General features: G+C 43.5%; 1 protein-coding gene across 1 annotated transcript in view; it reads right to left on the reverse strand.

Annotated features, from left to right (window-relative positions):
• Nucleotides 1-22204, reverse strand: part of LOC311589781 (P2Y purinoceptor 3-like) — a gene marked incomplete at both ends in the record, with an annotated part of 75099 nt that extends 52895 nt beyond the window's left edge. The window contains one exon of the mRNA XM_084768442.1: nucleotides 22069-22204. Coding sequence (XP_084624568.1) covers nucleotides 22069-22204 — 136 coding nt within the window. The remainder of the gene's footprint in view (nucleotides 1-22068) is intronic.
• Between the last annotated feature and the right edge of the window lie 621 nt (nucleotides 22205-22825).

The raw sequence follows: 22825 nt of genomic DNA on the forward strand, positions 1-22825 counted from the left end.
AGGGAGGGGGAGGGAGGGAGAGGTGGGGAGGAGATGTCTAGGAGCTGAATGGAAGGCATTTATTTCTTCAAACCTTCCTTTTTCTGCTTGTAGAATTTCTAAGTGCTATCTAGGAATGCTTTCCACTTGAGGAAGCTGTAGCTTCGTTCTTTCAGAATCTCTATAAAAGCCACTTGGGTATTCAGTTATTTTCTCTAGCTTGGAATTTAAGCTGTAAATGCAATAGGTGGAAAAGGGCAAATGGAACATTTTATAAGCTTGAACATTTTCTTAGAAGACTGAAAGTTTTATGTAATTCTGAACATCAGGTGCATCATCAGGTGCATCACAGAGAATTTTAATAAACACAAAACATCCTTTCAAGGCAAGGTTTAATTTTAAAATTGTCCACATATCCACCCTTCTCCTCTAGGCTATAACCAATATATTAGTGCTGGAAGTACAAGTGGTTTCCCACTAAATTATATTACACAGTGCAAACGTAGCCAATATTCTTCAGCATTCCTCTTACTTAGTAACTTGTATTTGTGTGTGGCTTTCTGGTGTTGTCTTGACAGATTTTGCATTATTTGAGTGACTGTGTATCTTTTGGCAGATAGACTTGTTTTTCAAGAGGGCTTTGCTATTGTCTTTATATGGTGTCCAGGAGGTGCCAATGTGTGCTTCTTTTCAGTTTGGGTTCTGGCTCACAGAGGTTGATTTCTGTTCAAATAGTGTGGATGGTGCCTGGCAGAGATCACATGATAGGTGTAGGAGACCTCTGCTCAGTGTCTATCCCACTTGGAGGGTGCCTGTAATTCCAATTTATGGCTTTGGTGCTTTGGATTAAGCATTGCTTTCTTTGGTTAATCTTCCTTGAAACTCATAAGTCATATCATTAAGTATGTTTTCTCCTAGTTGTAGTTATCCTGCATTGTTAAATAAACTTTTTATTCATTAGTAGGTATTCCTAAAAGAACAGCAAGTGAATAGAAGGTTTTTAAAAATTTATTTATTTATTTAATTATTTATTTAATTATTTATTTATTTTTAACGTAAATCCAGAACCTTGAATTCAATTGTGGAATAACAATCTTGATGGTTAAAAACATTCTTCTCTTTACTTTATTTTCCCCTAATATAATATTTTTATTTGAGAATTTCATACAATGCACCCCAATCACACTCTGTTCCCATAGCCCCCGGATCCACCCTCCCATCCTTACACCTTCTCCACTAAAAGAAAAAAAAAAGCACACTAAAAAAAAAAAGTCCATTTTGTGTTGCCCATATATGCTCACTGAAGCATGGTCACACTCCCAGTGTCCAGCCCCTTAAAGATAACTGAGGGTCCCATCCTACACTTCCCTGAAGCCATCAACTGTGAAGAGCTGCTCGTGAGCATTGGTGTTTTCATTTTTAAGGTCTCTCTTCAGTAGCTTCCTGTCTGGACTGTTTCTTGTTTGGGGGACAGGGAACGTCTCTCATTCTCAGCTCTGAGCCTGCAGAGGAAGCTCCCCTGTTGCTAACATGCAGCAGCTTTCCCATTTTCCCCTTATTCCCCTCCCCTATGACTGTTCCCGAGGGGGACTTCCTCCCCCTGTATATGCTCATAGGGTATCAAGTCTCTTCTTGGTAACCTGCTGTCCTTCCTCTGAGTGTCCCCAGGTCTCCCCCTCCAGGGGATAATTGGATCACTTGTTTTCTTGATTCTTGTTTTGTTTTAGTTCTTTATATCTTCTGGCTATGTATCTTCTACTGAATGTGTAGCTGAAAAATCTCTCCTACTCTGTAGGCTTCTTCTCCACTGGGCTAGTTATTTCCTTTGCTTTTTAGTTTTATAAGCCCCATTTGCCAGTTGTTGGTCTTAATTTCTAAGTGAATAGAGTTCTATTCAGGAAGTTCTGTCCTGATCTATGTCTTGTAGAGCACCCATGTTTTCTTTGAGCAGTTTCAGAGTTTCATATTCCATCTTGAGGTCTTTGCTTTATCTGGAGTTGGTTTTTCTGCAAGGTGATGCAGATCCAAGTTCATCCTTCTCCATGCGGCCATCTGGCTTTCTCACTATTATTTGTTGAAGATGCCGCCTTTCCTCCAGGATGCGTTTTTGGCATCTTTGTCAAATAGGAGATGGCTGTAGCTATGTGTGCTAACGTCTGGGCCTTCTGTTTTGTCCCGCTGATGTGGATGCCTGTTTTTGTAGAATTTCTTTTCGTAGAATAATCATTTTCACAATAGTAGTTTTCCAATCCATGAGCATGGGAGGGTTTTCCATCTTGTACTGTTTCCTTCAGTTATGTTCTTCAGAAATTTAAAGTTTTCATTGCAGAGGTCTTTCCCCTCCCTGGTTGCATCATTCCTTTAGTTTTCTTTTTCCGCTTTTTTTTTTTTTTGAAATAGTCATGTAGCCCAGGCTGGCCTCAAACTCTCAGTATGTAGATGAGGATGATCTTGAACTTCCGATCTTCCTGCTTCCACTGCCAGAGTGTTGGGACCACAGGTATGTGTCGCCACACCAGGCTTAGGTGGAGTGGGGATTGAATCATGGAGTCTGTGCAAGTTAGGTAAGCATCCTACTAACAGTAGCATTAGCTTTGCCTTTTCTTTTCTTCTTTTCTTTATTCTGTTCTCATGCAACACATCTCAACTGCAGTTTCTTCTCCTTCCATTCATTTCAGTTCTCACCCTCTTTCCCCCCCACCCATTTACCTTCAGAAAAGAGCAGGCCTCCTGGGGACATTGATGGAACATGGCATAACAAGATATGATAGGACTAGACCAAAACATTCATATTAAGGCTGGACGAGGAAACCCAGTAGGATAAAAAGGTCCCAAGAGCAGGCAAATGAGTCAGAGATACCCCCACTTCCACTGTTAGGAGTCCCACCAAACCTCAAGCCAAACCACCCTAACATATACGCAGAGGACTCAGTGCAGACCCGTGGCGGCTCTAATTGTTGCTTCAGTCTCTGTGGTCCAATATGAATCTTGCTTAGTTGATTCTGGGGGCTGTGTTCTCCTGGTGTCCTTGACCCCTATGGCTCCTATAATCCTTCCTCCTCCTCTTCTGTTGAGTTCTGAAAGCTCTGCTTAATGATTTGCTGTGGGTCTCTTCATCTGCTCCCATCAGCTGCTGGAGGAAGCCTCACTGGTATTGATTAGGTTAGGCACTAATCTATGAGTATAGCAGATCATCAGAAGTAATCATTTCATTGACTTTTTTTTTCCGCCAGTCATGTTTGGTTTTATCGTAGGTCTCTGGCCATCCAGGTAGTGTCTGGCACATCCACCTTCCCTTGGCATGGGTCCCAAGTTAGACCAATCATTGCTTGGCTACTCCCACATGTTCTGTGCCACCATCGCCCCAACACATCTTGCAGGTGGGACAGGTTATGGGTCGAAAGTTTTGTGGCTGGGTTAATGTTCCAGTCCCATCACTGGATGGCTTGCCTGGTTACAGAGGATGGCAAGTTCAGGCTCCGTATTCTCCGTTACCAGGATACCTTGGCAGGGTCACCTTATAGATTTCAGGAATTCTTCTCTACTAGGTTTCTACGTCTGCCCCTAATACCACCAGTTCCAGTTTTTTCTCCCTCCATCTCTTACTCCCACCTATCCTTCCTGTTCCCATCCTGACCCACCCCTAATCCAACCACAAAGTCTATTGTATTTTCCCTTCCCAGGGAGATCCATGTGCCCTGCCTAGAGCCCTTCTTGTGTCTTATCCTCTCTGGGTCTGTGGGTTAAAGCTGGATTATCTTTTACTTAACAGCTAACATCCACTTGCAAGTGAATATCATGCTTATCTTTCTGAGTTTGAGTTGCTTCACTCAGGTTAAGAATTTTCTAGTTCCATTCATTTGCCTGTAAATTTCATGTCACTTTGTTTTAACAGCTGAGCAATGCTCCATTGTATAAATGTACCACATTTTCTTTATCCATTCTTTGGTTGAGGCCTGCTTTTTAGTTTTAAGACAGCTTCTTGCTATGTAGTGATGTCAGGCTTGGCACTCACTGTGTGGTTTAAGGCTGTCCTCAAACTCATCGACATCTTCCTCCTCAACTCACTAAGTCCTGAGATTATAAAAATGAGCCACCATGCCCGGCTAGTATTTAAAACTCTGCTTTAAAAGATTGCCTTTGAGCTATTAATATTAATTCTGAATTATTAATATGTTTACCAAATTGATTTATTTTTTTGAGACAAGGACTTTGTAGCCTATAATAGTCTGGAACCTATATGTAGTTCTGGCTGGCTTCAAATTTCCAGCAATCCTCCTGCCTCAGTTTCTAGAGTGATGAATTTAGAGCTAGTCTTTGAATTTTAAAATATAGATGAAAGCATTATTCTCGTTTAAACAAGATTCTGCCGGGTTTTATGTAGACAATCAATCATACACATGTGAACATTGTAAATATATCATTAATAATTTATGTATACTGTACTTAGTTTCATAGTGATGCTTATATGCACTTTACTTCTTTTAAACAAATTATTCATGTATTTGAGCATCTAGTTACTATTTTTCTCCCCCACACAAATAACCAGGAATGAGGCTTCAGGGTCAAATCATAGGCTTACTGGATTGTAGCTGTGATTTCTATGCATGCCATTGGGTGAGACTGTGTGTTCCAGGCTTGCTTCCACACTCTGGATGAAGCTGCACTGGGAAGTTTGCATTCATCTGATATCAGAACAAGGGACTTAATTTTGCTTCATTTGTATTTTTTTCAGCAAACTGCACATCTCTTGCAGGGTTACTACTGCTTGTTACACAACATAGCTTTGAACTATCTTTTAATCGGATAGTGTTTTTTGTTCATTAAGATGTAGAAGTTTCATATGTATTATGAATGATAATTTTTTTGACCATCGGGATTGCAATCTCGTTCACTGTACATCATTTTGGCCCATGGATGACACCTTTGGCAAAGCAAAAATCTCTTATGTTTTGGCTTAAAGATATCTGGTCTCATTTAGAAAACATCTCCAGTCCTAGTTTATAAAAACATTTTTCTTACTTTTTAAAGTTTTTATATTAAGTCATTAACAATATATGTAAACACTGACTACTTTTGAGTTTATTGCTAGAGTAATGGGAGGTAAAAATTCGCCTATTTTCCTTGCAGACATATGAGCAGTTATCCAAGCACTATTTATAAATAAATCATTTTGCCTATTTGAATTTAAATGGTGCCTTTATGTTAGATGTGCTTGCTGATTGGTACAGGTGATTAAAATACACACCTCAAAGTATACACTTTGTCAAGTCTGGTTGCCACTGCTGTTTAATTGCAAGCAAGACATGTGTTTTAAACACAACAGGTGCATGCAGGTAGACACAACCTCCAAACTGCCCTTAAATTCACACAATGCCACCGTTTATTCATGATCTGTTACCAGTTTTCGTTCTTCTACCTTGTGAGGTGTGGCTTGACCAGGAAACATACCTGATGCTTTAGGATGTTTTGTGTTTAACAGTCCCAGTATTTGGTTAATCATAGGCTTTAGTTTCCATTCAATTATAAGCCCTGGGAACTGGTGTTTACTTCTTCAGTTTAGTCCATCCAAACCCAGCAGATTTTAGTATGCAGTCAGCTTCCTTTCTGGTGAATATTGATTCATGGTATGTATTTGTGGTGGTTCATGCAGAAGATGTTGCACTAACGATATTTCAAAACAGAAATGTCCCTAGAAGCCATGAGATTTTAGGCTAGATAAATGTTTTCTTTTCTTTTAAAGTAGTTTATTTTGAGAATGTTATACACAAATCTAATGAAATAATGAAGTATAGTTATATCTACATCCTACTCCATCCCCCAACTCCTGAATTCCCCTACACCACACATCATTCTCAACTTCACGTCATTTTTGATAACAAACTAAGTTCAGCTAGTGCTGTCCGTATGTGCATGGGTGTGGGGCCATATGTCCTGGAGTGTGGGAATCCTACTAGAGGCTGAACAAAGGATGGTTCTCCCTTCCCCAGCAACTGTAGGTGGCCAATAGCTCCTCAGTGCAGGGTAGGGCCTGGAGATCATCTACCCCTCTATCTCACTCACTTTCTTTTACTGTTGTGATAACATCCTATGACCAAGGCAATTTTATAGGAAGGGTTTATTTAGGACTTCCAGTTCCAGAGAGAAAGGAGTCATGCAGTAGGCAGGCAGCCATGTTCCTGGAGCAGCATCTGAGAGCTCATGTCTCAATCCACAGACAGGAAGCTGAGAGTACACTGGAAATGAAAAGAGTCCTTTGAAACCTCACGTCCAACCCCTAGTGACACACCTTTTCCAACAGGGCCACGCCTCCCAATCCTTCCCAAACAGTTCTACCAACTGTGGACCAATTATTCAAACATACATGTCCTGGCCCGCAGGGTCTTCAACCGATACCTGTGGAGGGGGAAGAGGAGTGGGGAGACAGGAGACACAAAGCAATGAGGGCAAGTCTGCGTTCTGATCAAGCCCCGTTTATTGAAAAATTTCACACGGTTTTTATAGTCACGGGGGCATGGGTATTTGTGTAAGCGAGGGTTGCTATGGATACCTAACTGTGAAATGTTTCAGCAAGTGTCTACCTTTAAAGCTAATATAATCACAGAAAATGGAGAAATTCGAGAGAGAAAGGGAAGTTGTAAAAGATCTGGTTAGTCAGGAAAAAGTTCCTGGAACTGCTGCTCGTGGGCAGCTGGCCTTTAATCTGATTTTACCAGTAGTCTTACTGGAAAAGCCAGTTTATAGCCAGAAAGGAGTAGCTCTTACTATGAGCTCGGGGGTCTTAGAATGGACCGTCCCTCACACATACGAGCCCACAAGAGCCACTCTCATTCAAACCACCTTACCATCTACTGACTTGATTATTTTCTTTATCTGATGGAACACCCTTGACCTCATTTAAGGAGATATATTGAATTGGCATTAGTACTTATAATGTCAGAGTAATTGATTTCATGGAGTGCTGGCCTTCAAGGACCACAGATTTGAATGTCACCCATGTTATTAGGTTAGAATCGGTGTTAACAAAAATAGTTACAGACATTAAGTAGGCACACAGGTTTTGTCTTAACTGTAAGTTAAGAGGATCTAAATTTCTCCCCACCCTACTATTAGCTATTTGCAAGATAGCTAATACTGATCAATAAATTATGTCTGATTATTTAATTAAATGCCCAGTGAGTTAGGAATAGATGAAGTGAACAGAAGGGATCAGGGCTCAGTGGGAATGAGTAAATGTAGATCCCGGATCTTCTCATGGCTGGGAGCTAGTGATGCTTCTGAGGAGAAGGCAATCCCTTATTTCAGCATCCTTACTATGGTCTCACCTCTGCCTGTTGACAGTCTAGCTTACCTCCTGTTGGACACATTCCTAGGTACCTCCTCACTGACCCCATGAATTAGGTGTTAGTTTTAATTATTAATTTGCATCACAACTTAGAATCACCTGGGAAGAAACTCTCAATCCTTCATAGGTCTGTCTGGCTCAGACTGGCCTACGGGAATTCTAGGGAATTGTCTTAAATGATGTCATTGATGTAGAGAAGCCCAGTCTAAGGTGGATGGCATCATTCCCTGGCTCGGGACTATATAGCAGTAGAGAAAGTGAGCTATGCACAGAGCATGCGTGCATTCATTATCTCTTCTCTTGACTGAATGTGATATGACCAGTTTGCTCAAGCTCCTGTTGCTATTTCTCTGCCTCAATGAACTGTAATTTGGAATTGTGAACTGAAACAAACCTTTTCTCTCCTAAGTTGATTTTTTTTATAGAGGTTTTTTTTTCCTCCTTTATTAATTTATTCTTGTTACATCTCAATGGTTATCCCATCCCTTGTATCCTCCTTTAAACGAAGAAAACATATAACAAGGGAGGAAGAAACCAAGTTCATCCCTCCCTCCTTCCCTCTCTCATATATAATTTATCTAATCTCTTTACAGCCTGATCCTAGCAGCCTCCCTTCCTGCTCTCCTCCCAGTCCGACCCTCATGCCTCCTTCCCCCATTCCTCCCTTTCCTTCTCAGGGAAGGAGAGATCTGCAAGGGGTACCAACCCACCCTGGCACTTTAAGTCACAGCAAGATTAAGCTCATCCTCTCCCACTGGGGGGAAGGGAAAAGCGATCCTCAGGCAGGCAACAGAGTCAGAGACAGCCCCCACTTCCACGTGTTGACCAGACTGCACATCTGCTACATATGTATAGGGGGTCTGGGTCCAGCCCAGGCATGCTCCTTGATTGGTAGTTTAGTCTCTATGAGCCCCCATGGGCCAGGGTTAGTTTACCTAGTAGGTCTTTTGTGGTGTCCTTGACCTCTCTGACCCCTCCAATCCTTCCTCCCCTTCTTCCCCAGAACTCCCTGAACTTGGCATATTGTTTGGCAATGGGTCTCTGCATCTGTTTTCCTCCGCTGCTGGATGAAGCCTCTCAGAAGACAGTTATGTTAGGCTTCTGTCTGCAAGCACAGCAGAGTATCATTAATAGTGTCAAGGGTTGGCTCTCTCCTGTGGGAGGGGTCTCAAATTGGGCCAGTCATTGGTTTGCCATTTCCTCAAAATCTGCTCCATCTTTATACCTACACTTCTTGTAGGCAAGACAAATTTGAGGTCAAAGGTTTTATGGGTGGGTTGGTGTCCCCCCCACCCTTTACTGGAAGTCCTACCTAGCTATAGCAGGTGGGAACAGGCCCCCACTGCTAGAAGTCTCAGCTAGGGTCACCCCATAGACTCCTGGGAGCCTCCCCTGTCCGAGAGATGACCCCCTCATCCATTTCTGTTCTCTCTCCTGACCCTCCCCACCTTCCCACACCTGGTCCCCAACCCCTCTCCTACCTGCTTACCTCCCTGTATCTACTTCAAATGTCTACTTTATTTCCTATTCTGAACTTTATTTTTGACAGAATATTTTATCATAAGGGAAAGAAATGAAATTAGGATGCCAGCTGACTTGGTTTGGCCAATGAAACACAAGAGAAAGTGATGTTTTTCCATGTGGGCTCAGTATCAGAGAGCTGTGCATGATCACCATGTTGTGGTGTTCTGTTTGACCTGACACACTCCTGATGCTAGAGGCATAGCCTGAGTCCCGGAGTGAGGGTGACACACAGAAGAACGTCCCCTTAGCTTGCGGCGTCACATGATTATAAATAGGAACAAGACCTTTGTTGTTTGAGAGGTTTTATGATTTGGAGGTGGTTTGTTATTACGACACAACGTAGCTTGTGTTTTTAGATGTTTCCTTATGGCTAGTACCGAGGAGTTGCTCCACCCTTCTACAATTATGAAAGGTGGCTGTCGCAAACTCTCTATGCCCTCCTTCCTTATACAGATGCACTCTCAGTAGCCAAACATCATTTGTCTGATCCGCTGTTTTTTGGCTGTAATTGATCGACTGCCTCACTTAAAAATTTTCACGGGATTCGGAGCGGGCTTTGAGAGAACTGCAGTCCTAGGAGGGATGCAGTGAGCAGTGACATCCACCTGGGAGCTGGTAGGCACTTGCAGGCACAGAGAAGCAGGGGATAAGCAGCTGGGTAAGCAGAACCAAGCACGCATGCCTGAACAGCAGCCCAGAGACTGCAGACAGAGGAAGCGGAAGTGTGGAGCAGGGCCCCCTCCTCTCTGGTTTGCCCCGAAGATGGTCTGAAGTGTGTTTCTGTAACACAATAAGAAGTTTCTAGATAAGGCATGAACCCCTCATCATAGGGGCTGTAGCCCAGCTCTGCCAGTGTTCCTAGGAGGATTCAGGGTTGCAGTTTTCCCATTGCCTGGGGTGTAAGTAGCCCTTCCATAGGGCCACCTGGCAAAAATGCCCTAAAAGGCCTGTTAAGGATGCAGGCAGCCTGGCTCCTGCTGCTCAGCGGCGACTTCTGTAGCTGCTCTGCTTCTACCGACACTACCTGAGGAAAACAGAGCCCCAGACATCGCAAAGCATCGAATGTTGTTCCAACACTAATTGTGGAAGACACTCCTCGTTAGAGGGAAAGCAATGGGCATCATATCCAGCACAGAACCTCAGGGAGAGCTCGTTGCTTGTTGGGGATAACTTGGGGGATCAGGTAGGAAGACCTTTGGGGATAATCTCTGTGAAGACAGGGAAACGCATGCAGCCTCTAAGCTGTGAAATGAATAAGAACATTCACTTCAGGGAGAGCCAGGCAAATCCCAATTGTGTCCTTGATGTCTTCCCACGATGGGCAAAATCTGGAAGCGTTGCGGCAGGACTGCTGTAAAACGGCAGCCATGTGAAGGTCTCTAATTGCCAAAGTGTGTCTTGGGACCTGTGTTAACCACTGCTGCTTTAAATCCCAGACTGAAGTGCCGACCCGAGGAGGAGTTGGGCGTGCTGGCTGTGGATGAATGGGGCGGAATAAGGATACGATACGGTAAGGGTGCTGTTTAGATTTGTATTTAAAACGTATCGGAGGAGTCCCAGTCACAGGGGCTTGTGGGAGTAGATATGATCTAGATGTAGAAATGTATGACGTGTTCGAAGAATAAATAAAAAAAATTATTTTCAAAGAAGAAAACGAGGGACGGAGTTAGTTGAAATGAGGAAATATTTCAACTAGATCTCATGTGTGTTCAATGATTGTTCCAGCGGAGAGAATAACTTCAGGTGAATTAAGCGTTCTCATTCATGGGACTGGGAGATGGCTTGGTGGTTTAAGAGCTACCGTCTGCTCTTCCAGAAGACTCAGGTTTGATTCTGAGCACCCAGCTGCCTGTAACCCTAATTCCAGCAATCTGATGCCCTCTCTGGCCTTCTCAGGCACTGCATATATGTGGTGCACACATACACAAAGGCAACACATCCATGCACGTAAAAATAATAAAAATTAAAAAAAAGAAAATAAAAACTTCTCTTCCATCCATTTATTAACACGTTTTTACTAATACACATTTCTGCCAGAAAATGCATAGATAGATCCTAAGATTATTTGGTGGTTCTGTTTTCTTAGGTCTTTTTGTCTAACATGAGTATGGTGGCTATGAAGTTATAGTTTGCTAATAAGAGTTTCATTCATTAATTCTGTTTCTATGCTGCTCTAAGAGAAATCTGAAGAGACTCAAGTGATTTTAATTAACTTCAGATGGGCTGTCTTTGAATTATTTAAGCCCCATTCATCGGAATCAATGCAGACGGCTGTTCTGAGCTTCTAGGCCCATATGCTTGTCCTCTCCTGGTGATGAGTAAGGAAAATAGATGAAGACTCTCTACAGCTGTCACAAAAAAACACCAAACTCTGTGTCCTGTCCACATATCCCGTAACAGATGACAGCCTATGAATGTAGCAAGGAGAATATTATCTTAAGATGTATTTAAAATGTGTTTTATTTTAGGCATGTTAGTGTTTTTGCCTGCATGTATGTAAGTACATCACACGTGTATCTAGTACCCTTGGAGGTCAGAAGAGGGTGTCAGTGCCTTTGGAACTGGAGTTATAGCCACCATGAGTGCTCTGGGAATTGAACCCAGGCCCTCTGCAAGAACAACAGTATCTCTTAGTTGCAGAGCCATCTCTCTCCATTTTTTAATGTTTAATTTAGACTAGGTGATATGACCCCATGCCACAATATTTTAAAGAAAGAAAATAGTATACTGTAAAAAATAAATTTACCATCCTCTCCTGTTCCCTAGTTACTTGCTCAAAGGCAATCAAGTTATTTAATTTCAAGATAATGTATGCAATTGATAAACAAGTGTGCATTAATCCCTACATAAATGATAGCACACTTACATTGTTGTACACCTTCCTCTTTGTTTAATGTGTTTTATAGATTATTCTTCATTCATATGCAATGCCATCCCTTTAACAACTTTTAGAAGTAATTTTTTTTACTAAGTTTACAAGGTAGCAGGCTTCCTTGCAGTATTTTCATGTGTGTGTCCTTATATTTTGTACTTTATTAGAAGCTCATGCACTGTCCAGTGCCCTCTTTGTGCCTCTGCCTCATTCTGGATGGGCCTCTTCTCCTTACAGACTGAAACCTCTTCTGCTTCTGTGCCACATGTATTCTAGCCCCCTTTCCTTCCTCTACCCTTAAGGTCTGTTCTTCCCTGCTCATGATGCCCCCTCCCTCCCTCCTTCCCTCCCTTCCTTTCTCCCTCCCTCTCTCTCCCTCCCTCCCTCCCTTCCCTGCTCTCCTTCTGTCTCTTGTTCAAATCCAGGTTTAAGATATGAGGAAAAATGAAATATTTCTCTATTCGAGTCTTCTGGCTTATTTTGGTAACATAATGATTTTCACTTCTATCTTTCTGCAAATGTCATTTCATTTTTTTTTAACACTTGAATGAAATTCTGTTGTGCATATGTACCATGGTTTTAAAAATCTATGTTAATGGATCTCTAGGCTGGTTCCCTTTCCTGCTATTGTGACTAGTACATCAGTGTACATCTTTCTGTGGTATGTTGACTTACTGACCTGCACGTATAGAGCTAGGAGTGGTATATCTGGGCCATATGATAATTTTATTTGTAGATCTAAAAAAAAAAAAAAACAGCTCCATACTGATATCTATAGGGAGTGATCCTGTTTTTAATACCTTAGAGCATATAACATGTAAATAATCTATAATTTATTTGTCAGTTTCCAGTGTGTGGCCATTTAGGTTTCTAGTAATCTTTTTCTTCTATAAAACAGATCCCTGTTCAAATATCTTACACTTAGAAGTGGATCTATAGAACAAAGAGTGTGCCAAATTTTCTCTGTGTACATGCTCGTGTGTGTGTGTGTGTGTGTGTGTGTGTGTGTGTGTGTGAACGTGCCAACCTCTATTGTTATGTTTGAGACAAAGGTCTTTTCTCTGACACACTAGACTACTTGGCCAGTGATCTCTGGGGATCTTCTTGTCTCTGCCTTGACCCCCAGGACTGGAGCTACAGGTGTTGTTGCCATGCTTGGCTTTTATGTGGGTGTTGGAGATCCAAACTCAGCTCTCCGTGGTGGCACCACAAAGCAGTTTACCCATCAAGCTATATTCCTAGCTCCAGCATACACATGGAAAATTTGATGGCTACTATTAATCATCTTACATGTACATTGTATCAATTTATAGTTTTAATGGTAATATATTCCATCCTCTTTTATATTCTGTGTTGTTAAGTACTTTGATCTTTAATACCTAGTATTAAATAACAATTCAATGTAGTTTTAATTTGTATTTATTTTATTGTAAGAAAAGTTGAATATTTTCATAGGCTTTAAACAGCTCACAGCCTCCCTCTGCCTTCCTAGTGTTGGGGCTAAAGGTGTGCACCACCACCACCACCACCACCACCACCACTATCACCATCACCACCACCATCTAGTATGAACATTTTTTAACATAACATTTTTATCAATCGATCCTCTGAGACTTTCACATCATGCACACTGATCACTTCCCAATCCTTCCATCGTCTGCCTCCAGCCCTTGTAAGCCCCCCTCCCTCCCACCCAAAAAAAGTAAAAATAAAAATAAGATTTAAAAAAAGCCCAATTTGTGTTATCTGGAGCATGCAAACTCTTAGTGGCCCGCCCCTTAAATAGAACTGAGTCCTTCCCCTCTTACACCCCTCCAGAAGCCATCAGTTGTGGAGAGCCACACTTCAGCACCCTGTCACACTTTTAAATAGTTCTCTTCAGTGTCTTCTCGTCTAGGTTGTTACTTTTCGGAGTAGGGGTGGTAGCTGAGGTAAGGGTAGGGGTTGTCACAGAAGCCTTCTGTGACCTTCCCTCTCAGCCGGCACCTGCAGTCAACAGTATCACAACAAAAGTGGCCTCCTCGCTCTTCACGGTCAGCAGGAGCATGGATCATGGACCCCCACATGCTTTCTGGTGACAGCACAGACCACAACCACCACTCCCAGATGCAGTGGGACCAAGGACACAGACATGGCCCTCAGGGGCAGCACACCAGATATAACCGTGGTCTCACATGGCAGAGCAGGTCACTCACATCGATATGGGCCCCTGGCAGCAGCAGGGCCCTATAGACATCAGTGTGGCTTCAGGGTATAGCACAGACCACAGGAGTAACATGGGCCACAGCTATCAATGCAGCCCTGCTGGTGGCTTGCTGGTGGCCCTGTTGGCAGCTTTGAGTTGTGAATATTTTTATCTGATTTATGTTTTAAGTGTGTTGAAAATTTAAATGTCAGTCAGTCTTATTACTGTTCCATTTTTATTGCTTCTGGATTTTGTGTCATTCTTAGGTCTTTCTAAGTCAGTTTTTACAAAATTCTCCTGGGTTTGGTCTATGTGGTTTTCACATTTTGATGTATCTATAGCGAATGAGGAATGACTTCGTGTCCTTACTTTCTTCATTGGCTGGAAATGTCCCCATTTTCTCATTTCCTCACAGCATGTGATGCTTCTTAGGATGTCTTGGGACAGTGTTACAGTTTCTGTGTCACTATGATGTACAGAAAGGCATCTGAGAGAACCAAGGGATTCCCCCAACCCATTTGCTTTTGCCTGTATTACTTTTCTCTCTCTTTTTTTCTATTTCCAGTTGGGTGCTTCTTGAATTTTGATGCATTTGCTAATTCTTAGACATTCCTATCAGAGCAAACTGAACCAGCCTTCCTACCTCATGCTGAAGGAATGGAAGGAAGGGGCAGGTGCAGGACACGGGTAGGCTCATTTGGGTGGGCCTTGGGGAGTTGCCCTGGGGTGTGTAGGGGGCCTGGTGCTCTATGCTGTTCAGTGTTCCAACTTCTTTGGGCCTCTGAATAGTGGCTGGTCACCTAGGGAGTTCAGAGATGCTCACAAAAACCGAAGACTCCAAGCCAGGTGTGTGCATATGCCTGTACTTCTAATGCTTAGGAGGGCTAAGAGGAAAGCAAATTCAGAGCCCACTGTTGCTACTCAGTCATCTTTGTCACAAAACAAACAAACAAACAAGTAGCAAACTCACAAGTCAGTGATGTTATCATATACGTCATTTTTCCCCATTGACTTAAACAATTATTTATTGTAGGATATTGTTTAGAAGTTTGTACACTGTAGCCTTAATGAATATGCTTATGTCTCTGTGGGCAAACATGTTTATCAATGCAAATAATTTGTTTTATTATTTTTTCAGTTCTTTGTCAATCAAAATTCTAGAAGTTGAAGTTGACCCCTCCCTCCCTCCCTCTCTTTCTCTCCTTCTCCCTCTCTCTCCCTCCCTCCTTGTTTTTTAAGATACTAGGTTTGAAGCTTTCCTGATGACTGCTTCTCTGTTATAGCAGTGGGATGCAAAAACACAGTTCTCACTTCCTAGGAAATAAGAGATATCTTATTCTGGAGCCGAATTTGAGTGATCATAGCCCAATAATGGAGATTTAGGTTAGCCCAAGGTCCATGTTCCAACATGAAAGTGGTTTAATGGATATTTTACTGGAACAGAACAAACAATGTTATAAATCAAGGCAGTTTTAAAATAGACTGGTGTTAAGTATTAGAGAGGCAAAGTATAGGTAAGCTGGGGGCATCTCAGCTATTGGCCTCGGATAAAGTCTGATAGCATCCTTAGGCTTTGATTGGTGGATACTATGGTTTTATTAAGTTAATACATTCCTAATGTTTTTATTTATTTATCAGGATGCTAGCCCAGGAGATATCATAATTAGGCTCTGGACCATCAGTGTTCCAAATTCACATTGAAAATTTAATTACTCAGCCTTTGTAGACACAGCTTCTTTTCAGGAATATTCCTTCACAGTAGCGACTTTATGAGAAAACACAGGACAGTTCTCTGTGTTATCTGGAGGAAAACTTGTCAGATGCATGGTAGACAACAGGGTAGTTCTGGATCCAGGCTCAGCTAACTATTTTTTGATTTGGCACACTCTCTCTTTTCCCTTCTTGAACTTCATAATTGGTCTATCTCGGTTGTCTTTGAAAAATCTTATTTTTAAATGTGGTGTGTGCATATGTACATGTTTGGGAATGTGCCTGTGTGTCTGTGTGCATGCACGTAGAGGCAAACGATTGATTTCAGGAGTTTTTCCTCTATCAGTTTCCACATTATTATTGTTATTGCTATTTGTATTATTATTATTGTTTTCTTCTTCTTCTTCTTCTTCTTCTTCTTCTTCTTCTTCTTCTTCTTCTTCTTCTTCTTCTTCTTCTTCTTCTTCTACAGAGTTCCTTGAAGTCAGGTTTTAGATTTGGCAAGACTGGCTGGCCAATACAATCAGAAGACCCTGCTTGCTATACCTGCCTCCCTAGCTCTAGGATTAGAGGTGCCCACTTCCACGGGGATTCATACTCGGGCCTCACACTTGCATGGAAAGTACTTCACTGACTGAACAATGTCCTTAGCCAATAAGCTCTTTTATTATTGTTTACTGTTTATTTTTATCTTGAGACAGGGCCTCACTAGGTATCTCAGGACCCTACTATATAGACCGGGCCAGCCTTGATCTCATAGAGATCCGCTGCCTCTGCCTTCCCAGAGCTGGGGTAAAGGTGTGCCACCATCATGCCTGAACTTAGTCATCTCTGAGACTGTGATGGATACGTGAGAAGAAGAACATATGGGGAGACGTCTGCCTCAGTCCACAGCTTCAGAGACTGCAGGCTATCCCTTGAGCATGAGACAGTGCAGACTATCACAGAGGGAGAGCATTGAGAGAACACAGACTACAAGGATTGGGAGCATGTGAGGTGACATAGACTGTTGTGATGGAGGGGCATGTGTAGGAGGAGGCTACTCAACCTGGTGCAGCTGGGAATGGGGGGGGGCGTGGTGGTTTTTGGAGTTGTCATGGTCAGAAGCTGGGTTCTGCAACTCTCTCAAGATAAGCTGGGCCACCATCTTCCGTACCTCAGTTGAAGACACAGTGAACAGCAGAACAAGGAGAGTGTTTCATACAGAGAAGTTAGGAAGAGGCCCAGTGGTCTCCCAAGTCCATCTTTGGGGTCTCCTCATGAGACTTAGGATCCAATAGAGGGCGATACCCATGCACAACCAAGCAGTCCTGGTCCAGATGTGTGGTCTTATCCCTCATGATCTAGGCTCTAGACTCTCTTGAAAGGTTGTCTGACAAATTGTTGTACCTGTGTGACTATTTCCAGGAGGGAAGCTCCTTCTCTGCTGGCATGGGTTTCCAGCCTTTTCCTTCTCTCAGCAGGAGATGCCTGGGAGAATTTTGTCTGTAGTAGAGGTGGAGTGAGGGAGGGTGGAGGAGGGAGGGGATGAGGGATGTTTATTGTTTCAATAGTCTATACTTAAAGGGAGGACAAGGGCCTCTTTAGAATGCCTTCCTTGCTATTGGCACAGTTAGTCATGAGGTGATCAGCAATGGGTGCCCACTTCCTCTAGCTAGGTCTCCCCTAATAGCCTCCGAATGCATTGATGAATTCTTCAGTGCACTAAAGTTATATAATACACATTGAAGTTAGCACCTTCATTATCCAATCACGGTTTAGAAAGATATAGGTCTTTAGGCCAAGTGAGCCTTGAACTTGCCATGTAGCCAACCTTGAATTCTTGATCCTCCTGACTGCACCTTTCAAGTACTTGGAGTGTAAACTTGTGCTACTGTGCCAATTCATGTGATACTGGGAGACTGAATCCAGGGCAAAGGTAAGCACGCCAATCACCTAGTACTAGCACCAAGAGCTATTAAACAAGTCCTTCATTAGTGAGGCTGAAGGTGATACTTCATATCCAAATACTGACCCTCTGTTTGTTGTCCCCAAGTATCTCAAAGTCTCAACCATTACAGCATTTCATGAAAGTTCAAACCTAGAGTTTTCTCTAACTTGTGTCTGTAAAAGTGTACATTTGAGTATATTCAGAATACAGTGGTGGAGTGGGATATATTTCATCTGGGAAAAAGTATTAGAAAAAAATAGCAAGCAGGAATCAGATCAAAGGAAGCCTCAAGTCAAGTAAGGTAACACTGAGTCCTGTAGCTCCACACCTGGAATCATGGGGGCATGACAAGAGCTGTGATGACCTGGGGAGCCCACTCCTGTGCTTTTGCTATTTATAATCCTTGTAGCATCTTGGGTGGGCTTATGTGCCTTGGGTACCATTAGGGACGTGTGCATCCTCTTATTGTGGTGTTACTTAAAAAGTATAGCCCCGATAGTGAAACGAGATATTCATAAATATAGGACTGCGCAACCGAAGAAGTGTCTTGAGAAGTCTTTCAAGGCCATCCGGAGCCATTTTCCTTCTGAAACACCAAAAAGTCGTAGAACCATCCCTTCAGAATGGGTGGTGTTACTTGGGAGAGGGGACACTGCACTTGTGGTGCCTTGTCATGAATTCCTCCGTGAAGCAGGTACTCAAAACCCAGCCCAGATCCTCCTCAAGTTACCGTGTTGGTAGCAGTCCCTTGAAGGACATGTTTACTGACTGACACCCTAACAACACTGATCACTGATAAATGGTCTTTGGTCATCGTTCCGTGTCACTGAGCTTTCAGCCCTACTCAATCAATCACTGAAGCAGCCTGCTGCATTGGAAACGAGGGTGAGCTCTTGTTCATTAGTGTGTTTGATAAATTCAATCTTGTAAGCTTGGAACTAGGTGATGATATGGCTAGCCTATATTCAAATCAAATAATTTATTGTGATTTTTTTTTTGGCATGGAATTTCACCCCTACTGATCCAGAAACTTATTACAAGGCGGAAGTGAATGCTAATGAAGATTTCCGGACTGCTCCTTCCCTGATAAGTCCTCCTACTCCGCCTACTCTGGGCATTTTATCCCTTCTTTCAGCTGATATCAGCATGTGGCACATCCTGTGTAATAAAAATCCAGAGAAGGCTATGTGATATTTTAAAATATTAGGGCCTAGTCATAAATCATGTAAAACGATTTTCCTATGTTTGGACTTTATGATTGTGGTATTTTTCTAGGGGAGGGGGAATGTTTGAACCTGAGGCTTGTGAGTATTAGCATGACCCATTATCTGGACTCTCGTAGCTTGTAAAGTGCTTCATCATGCCTGCTCCACAACCATGCTCTCCTGAAGCCCTGCCTGGGGGAGCAGCCCAGGGCGGGTGTCTGTGGAATCTTGGATGGAGCTGATGTGACATTTACATCTGGGATGGGAATGTTTCCAGGACTTTGAGAGATGTGAAAGCTGAGGGTGGCATGGCTGAGGGTGGGGTGTCTGAGGGTGGGGTGACTGAGGGTGGGGTGTCTGAGGGTGGGGTGTCTGAGGGTGGGGTGACTGAGGGTGGGGTGACTGAGGGCGGGGTGTCTGAGGGTGGGGTGTCTGAGCATGGAGTGTCTGAGTGTGGGGTGACTGAGGGTGGGGTGACTGAGGGTGGGGTGACTGAGGGTGGGGTGACTGAGGGTGGGGTGTCTGAGGGTGGGGTGACTGAGGGTGGGGTGACTGAGGGCAGGGTGTCTGAGGGTGGGGTGTCTGAGCATGGAGTGTCTGAGTGTGGGGTGACTGAGGGTGGGGTGTCTGAGGGTGGGGTGACTGAGGGTGGGGTGACTGAGGGTGGGGTGACTGAGGGTGGAGTGACTGAGGGTGGGGTGTCTGAGGGGGGGTGTCTGAGGGTGGGGTGTCTGAGGGTGGGGTGTCTGAGGGTGGGGTGACTGAGGGTGGGGTGACTGAGGGTGGGGTGTCTGAGGGTGGGGTGACTGAGGGTGGGGTGACTGAGGGCGGGGTGTCTGAGGGTGGGGTGTCTGAGCGTGGAGTGTCTGAGTGTGGGGTGACTGAGGGTGGGGTGACTGAGGGTGGGGTGACTGAGGGTGGGGTGACTGAGGGTGGGGTGTCTGAGGGTGGGGTGACTGAGGGTGGGGTGACTGAGGGCAGGGTGTCTGAGGGTGGGGTGTCTGAGCATGGAGTGTCTGAGTGTGGGGTGACTGAGGGTGGGGTGTCTGAGGGTGGGGTGACTGAGGGTGGGGTGACTGAGGGTGGGGTGACTGAGGGTGGGGTGTCTGAGGGGGGGGTGTCTGAGGGTGGGGTGTCTGAGGGTGGGGTGTCTGAGGGTGGGGTGACTGAGGGCAGGGTGTCTGAGGGTGGGGTGTCTGAGCATGGAGTGTCTGAGTGTGGGGTGTCTGAAGGTGAAATGGCTGAGGGTGGTGTGTCTGAAGGTGGGGTGGCTGAGGGTCGGGTGTCTGAGGGTGGGGTGGCTGAGGTGTAGTTTGGAGCAGGTCATATGGGAGAAATGCTGGATGTTCTCATTCCTAATTATCTCATGAACCATTACTGTTGAAAAATACTCCTTCATTGCTGGTGGGAACGCAAACTTGTACAACCACTTTGGAGATCTATCTGACGCTTTCTCAGAAAGCTGGGAATAGGGCTTCCTCAAGACCCAGCTATTCCACTCTTTGGAATATACCCAGAAAATGCTCCACCACACCACAAGGACATATGCTCAACCATATTCATAGCAGCCTTATTCATAATAGCCAGAACCTGGAAACAGCCTAAATGTCCCTTGGTTAAAGAATGGATAAAGAAAATGTGGTACATTTACACCATGGAATACTACCCAGCTATAAAAAACAAGAAAAGGCTGAAATTTGTAGACAAATGGATAGAACTAGAAATGATCATAATGAGTGAGTAAATCCAGAAGCAGAAAGACTCACATGGTATATACTCACTTATAATTGGGCACTTGCCCAAAAGGCATGTCCCACAAAAGTCTTCACTTACCAGGAGATTGGGATAGATGTGAGGGCATCCTACTGGGACTCTAGGTAAGAGACATATAGGAGATGGGGAAATAGAAAAACCCAGAGGGTCCTAGAAACCTACAAGAAGAACATTGTGATGCGTGGATTGGGGCCCAGGGGTGTCTGCTCAATCTATTGCACTAACCAAGGACAATACAAGTACTAACATCGGATCCCTACTCTGATCTACCCAATGGACAGGACATTCTCCACAGTTAAGTGGAGAGAGGGCATCACATGAACTCTGGTGCCCCATATTTGACCACCTCCCCTTTGTGGGGATGCCTGATGACACTCAAAGAAAGAATAAACAGGCTACCAAGATGAGACCTGATAGCCTATGACCATATAGTGGGGGAGGAGGTCCCCCTTGGTCTTAGACCTAGGGGAGGGGTGTAGGGTGAAAGCGAAAGGGAAGAAGGAATGGGAGGATACAAGTGATGGGATAACAATTGAGTTGTAATCTGAATAAATTAAATTAAAAATAATAAAATGAATGATCACATAAAAAAAGAAAACTAAAAATTTTGACAAGACATTTGCTTTTGAGATTTAAATCATTAAATGAACTTGATGGTGGTTAATCCACATCTCAGAAAAATATTATTTATACTTTTATATAGCTTGCAAAATATTACTACTTTTATTGAGATGTTCAACAGTTATTCATTGCACTCATCACAGAGTGTGAGTATTCTTCATATTTGCAGGGTTTTTTTTTCTGTCACTTTGAAATCTATTTAACAGCAAAGTCTTATTGGTACCTGAGTAATGAGGAGGTGGGACACTCTCCTAACGCACTAGTTATGAACCAAAATGTGCACACGTTTTTAATGTTGATTTTTAAATGCTGGCAGAGAAGGCTGCATTTAAACAGAATTTCAGTGAAAGCTTTCTCCTGATCAGGATGTTTAAGTGGTAGGCTTATTTAGAGTAATGCATGCAATGATATTCACAATGCCAGTGGATTTAGTATCCAACAGAAAGTAAGGTTTGATTGTGGTTAGATTTAAAGATACAATCTTTTTTTTTTTTTTTTAAATTCTGATTCTTAATGAGCTTTTATGGAACATTCAAAGTGTTATTTTTAAAATTAAAAGTTGGGGCTAGAGAAATAGCTCAGTGGTTAAGGGTGCTTGTTGCTCTTCCAGAGGGCTTGAGTTTGGTTCCCAGCACCAACACTGGGCAGCTCACAGCCTGTTGCAACATCAGGTCTAGGAGATCTAATACTCTCTTCTGGCCTCCATGGGCTCTCATGCATGTGTGACCATTCTCTCTCTCCTGGTCTCTCCCTTCCCCTCTCTCCCTCATCCCTTCTCTCACTTGTCTTCCTGCCCCCCCCCCTCCTTCGTAGCATTGCTCCTTTCTCTCTCACACACATAAATGTAAAATAAATCTTTAAAAAAAAACATTACAAAGCTGCCTCTATTAAAAAGCAGATAAGAGGGTTCTCCGCTCGGAGCACCTTGCCCTGTGGCCCTCCAGGCGGTCAGCGTCTCCCGGGTGGGCACCACGTGCAAGGGCGGCCCCATCTCACTCACGAGGCTTCTCTCTCCATATCTTCCACCTCGCTGCTGCTTCAGGTCGAAAGCCAGCGCCATAACGTGCTCATTTCCTTTTTCAAATTAAACTGACATTGTCTCCATGATTTGGCTAACTTTGAGGAAAAGGTGTGTAGGTCATAGGTCAAATCCATGTCTCGCCACTTAGGACAGCTGGTGCTATGGACCTCTGCCTGTCACTTTCGTTGGTCTCACACAGTTCATTCAAACACTGGCATTTCCTTGGATTTTTGGCTCCAAACCACTCCAAGGGAAAAAAAAAACATACTTACGTTCAAAATTAAATACACAAAAAGGGGGCACTTGAAGCACAGTGTAATAAAAAATGGCTATCATGAAGAGCCAGCTGACGACTCTGCGAGCTTTGTTTTGTGACACCCATAGCAGACTGATTCTGCCTCATTTGACATTTGGTAAAATGTCACTGCATTGATAACCGACATTGCCAGTGGATGAGGTTGTCTTGCTAGAAGTGCTTTCTGGGTACGGATGACAGATGGCCCGGCCTCTTTACTGAGCACTGTTATCTTGACCTTTTGTGTCCATATTTGAAGATTTCCTTAGGCTTTAGTAGGGAGCTGATTGTTCTAAATGATCCCCAGCATTATGGATGTGAGAGCCACAGATGTATGGACACTTGACACTTACTGCCAACTTCAG

Source organism: Acomys minous (assembly GCF_964271855.1).
Source record: "Acomys minous genome assembly, chromosome: 19".
Taxonomy (NCBI): domain Eukaryota; kingdom Metazoa; phylum Chordata; class Mammalia; order Rodentia; family Muridae; genus Acomys; species Acomys minous.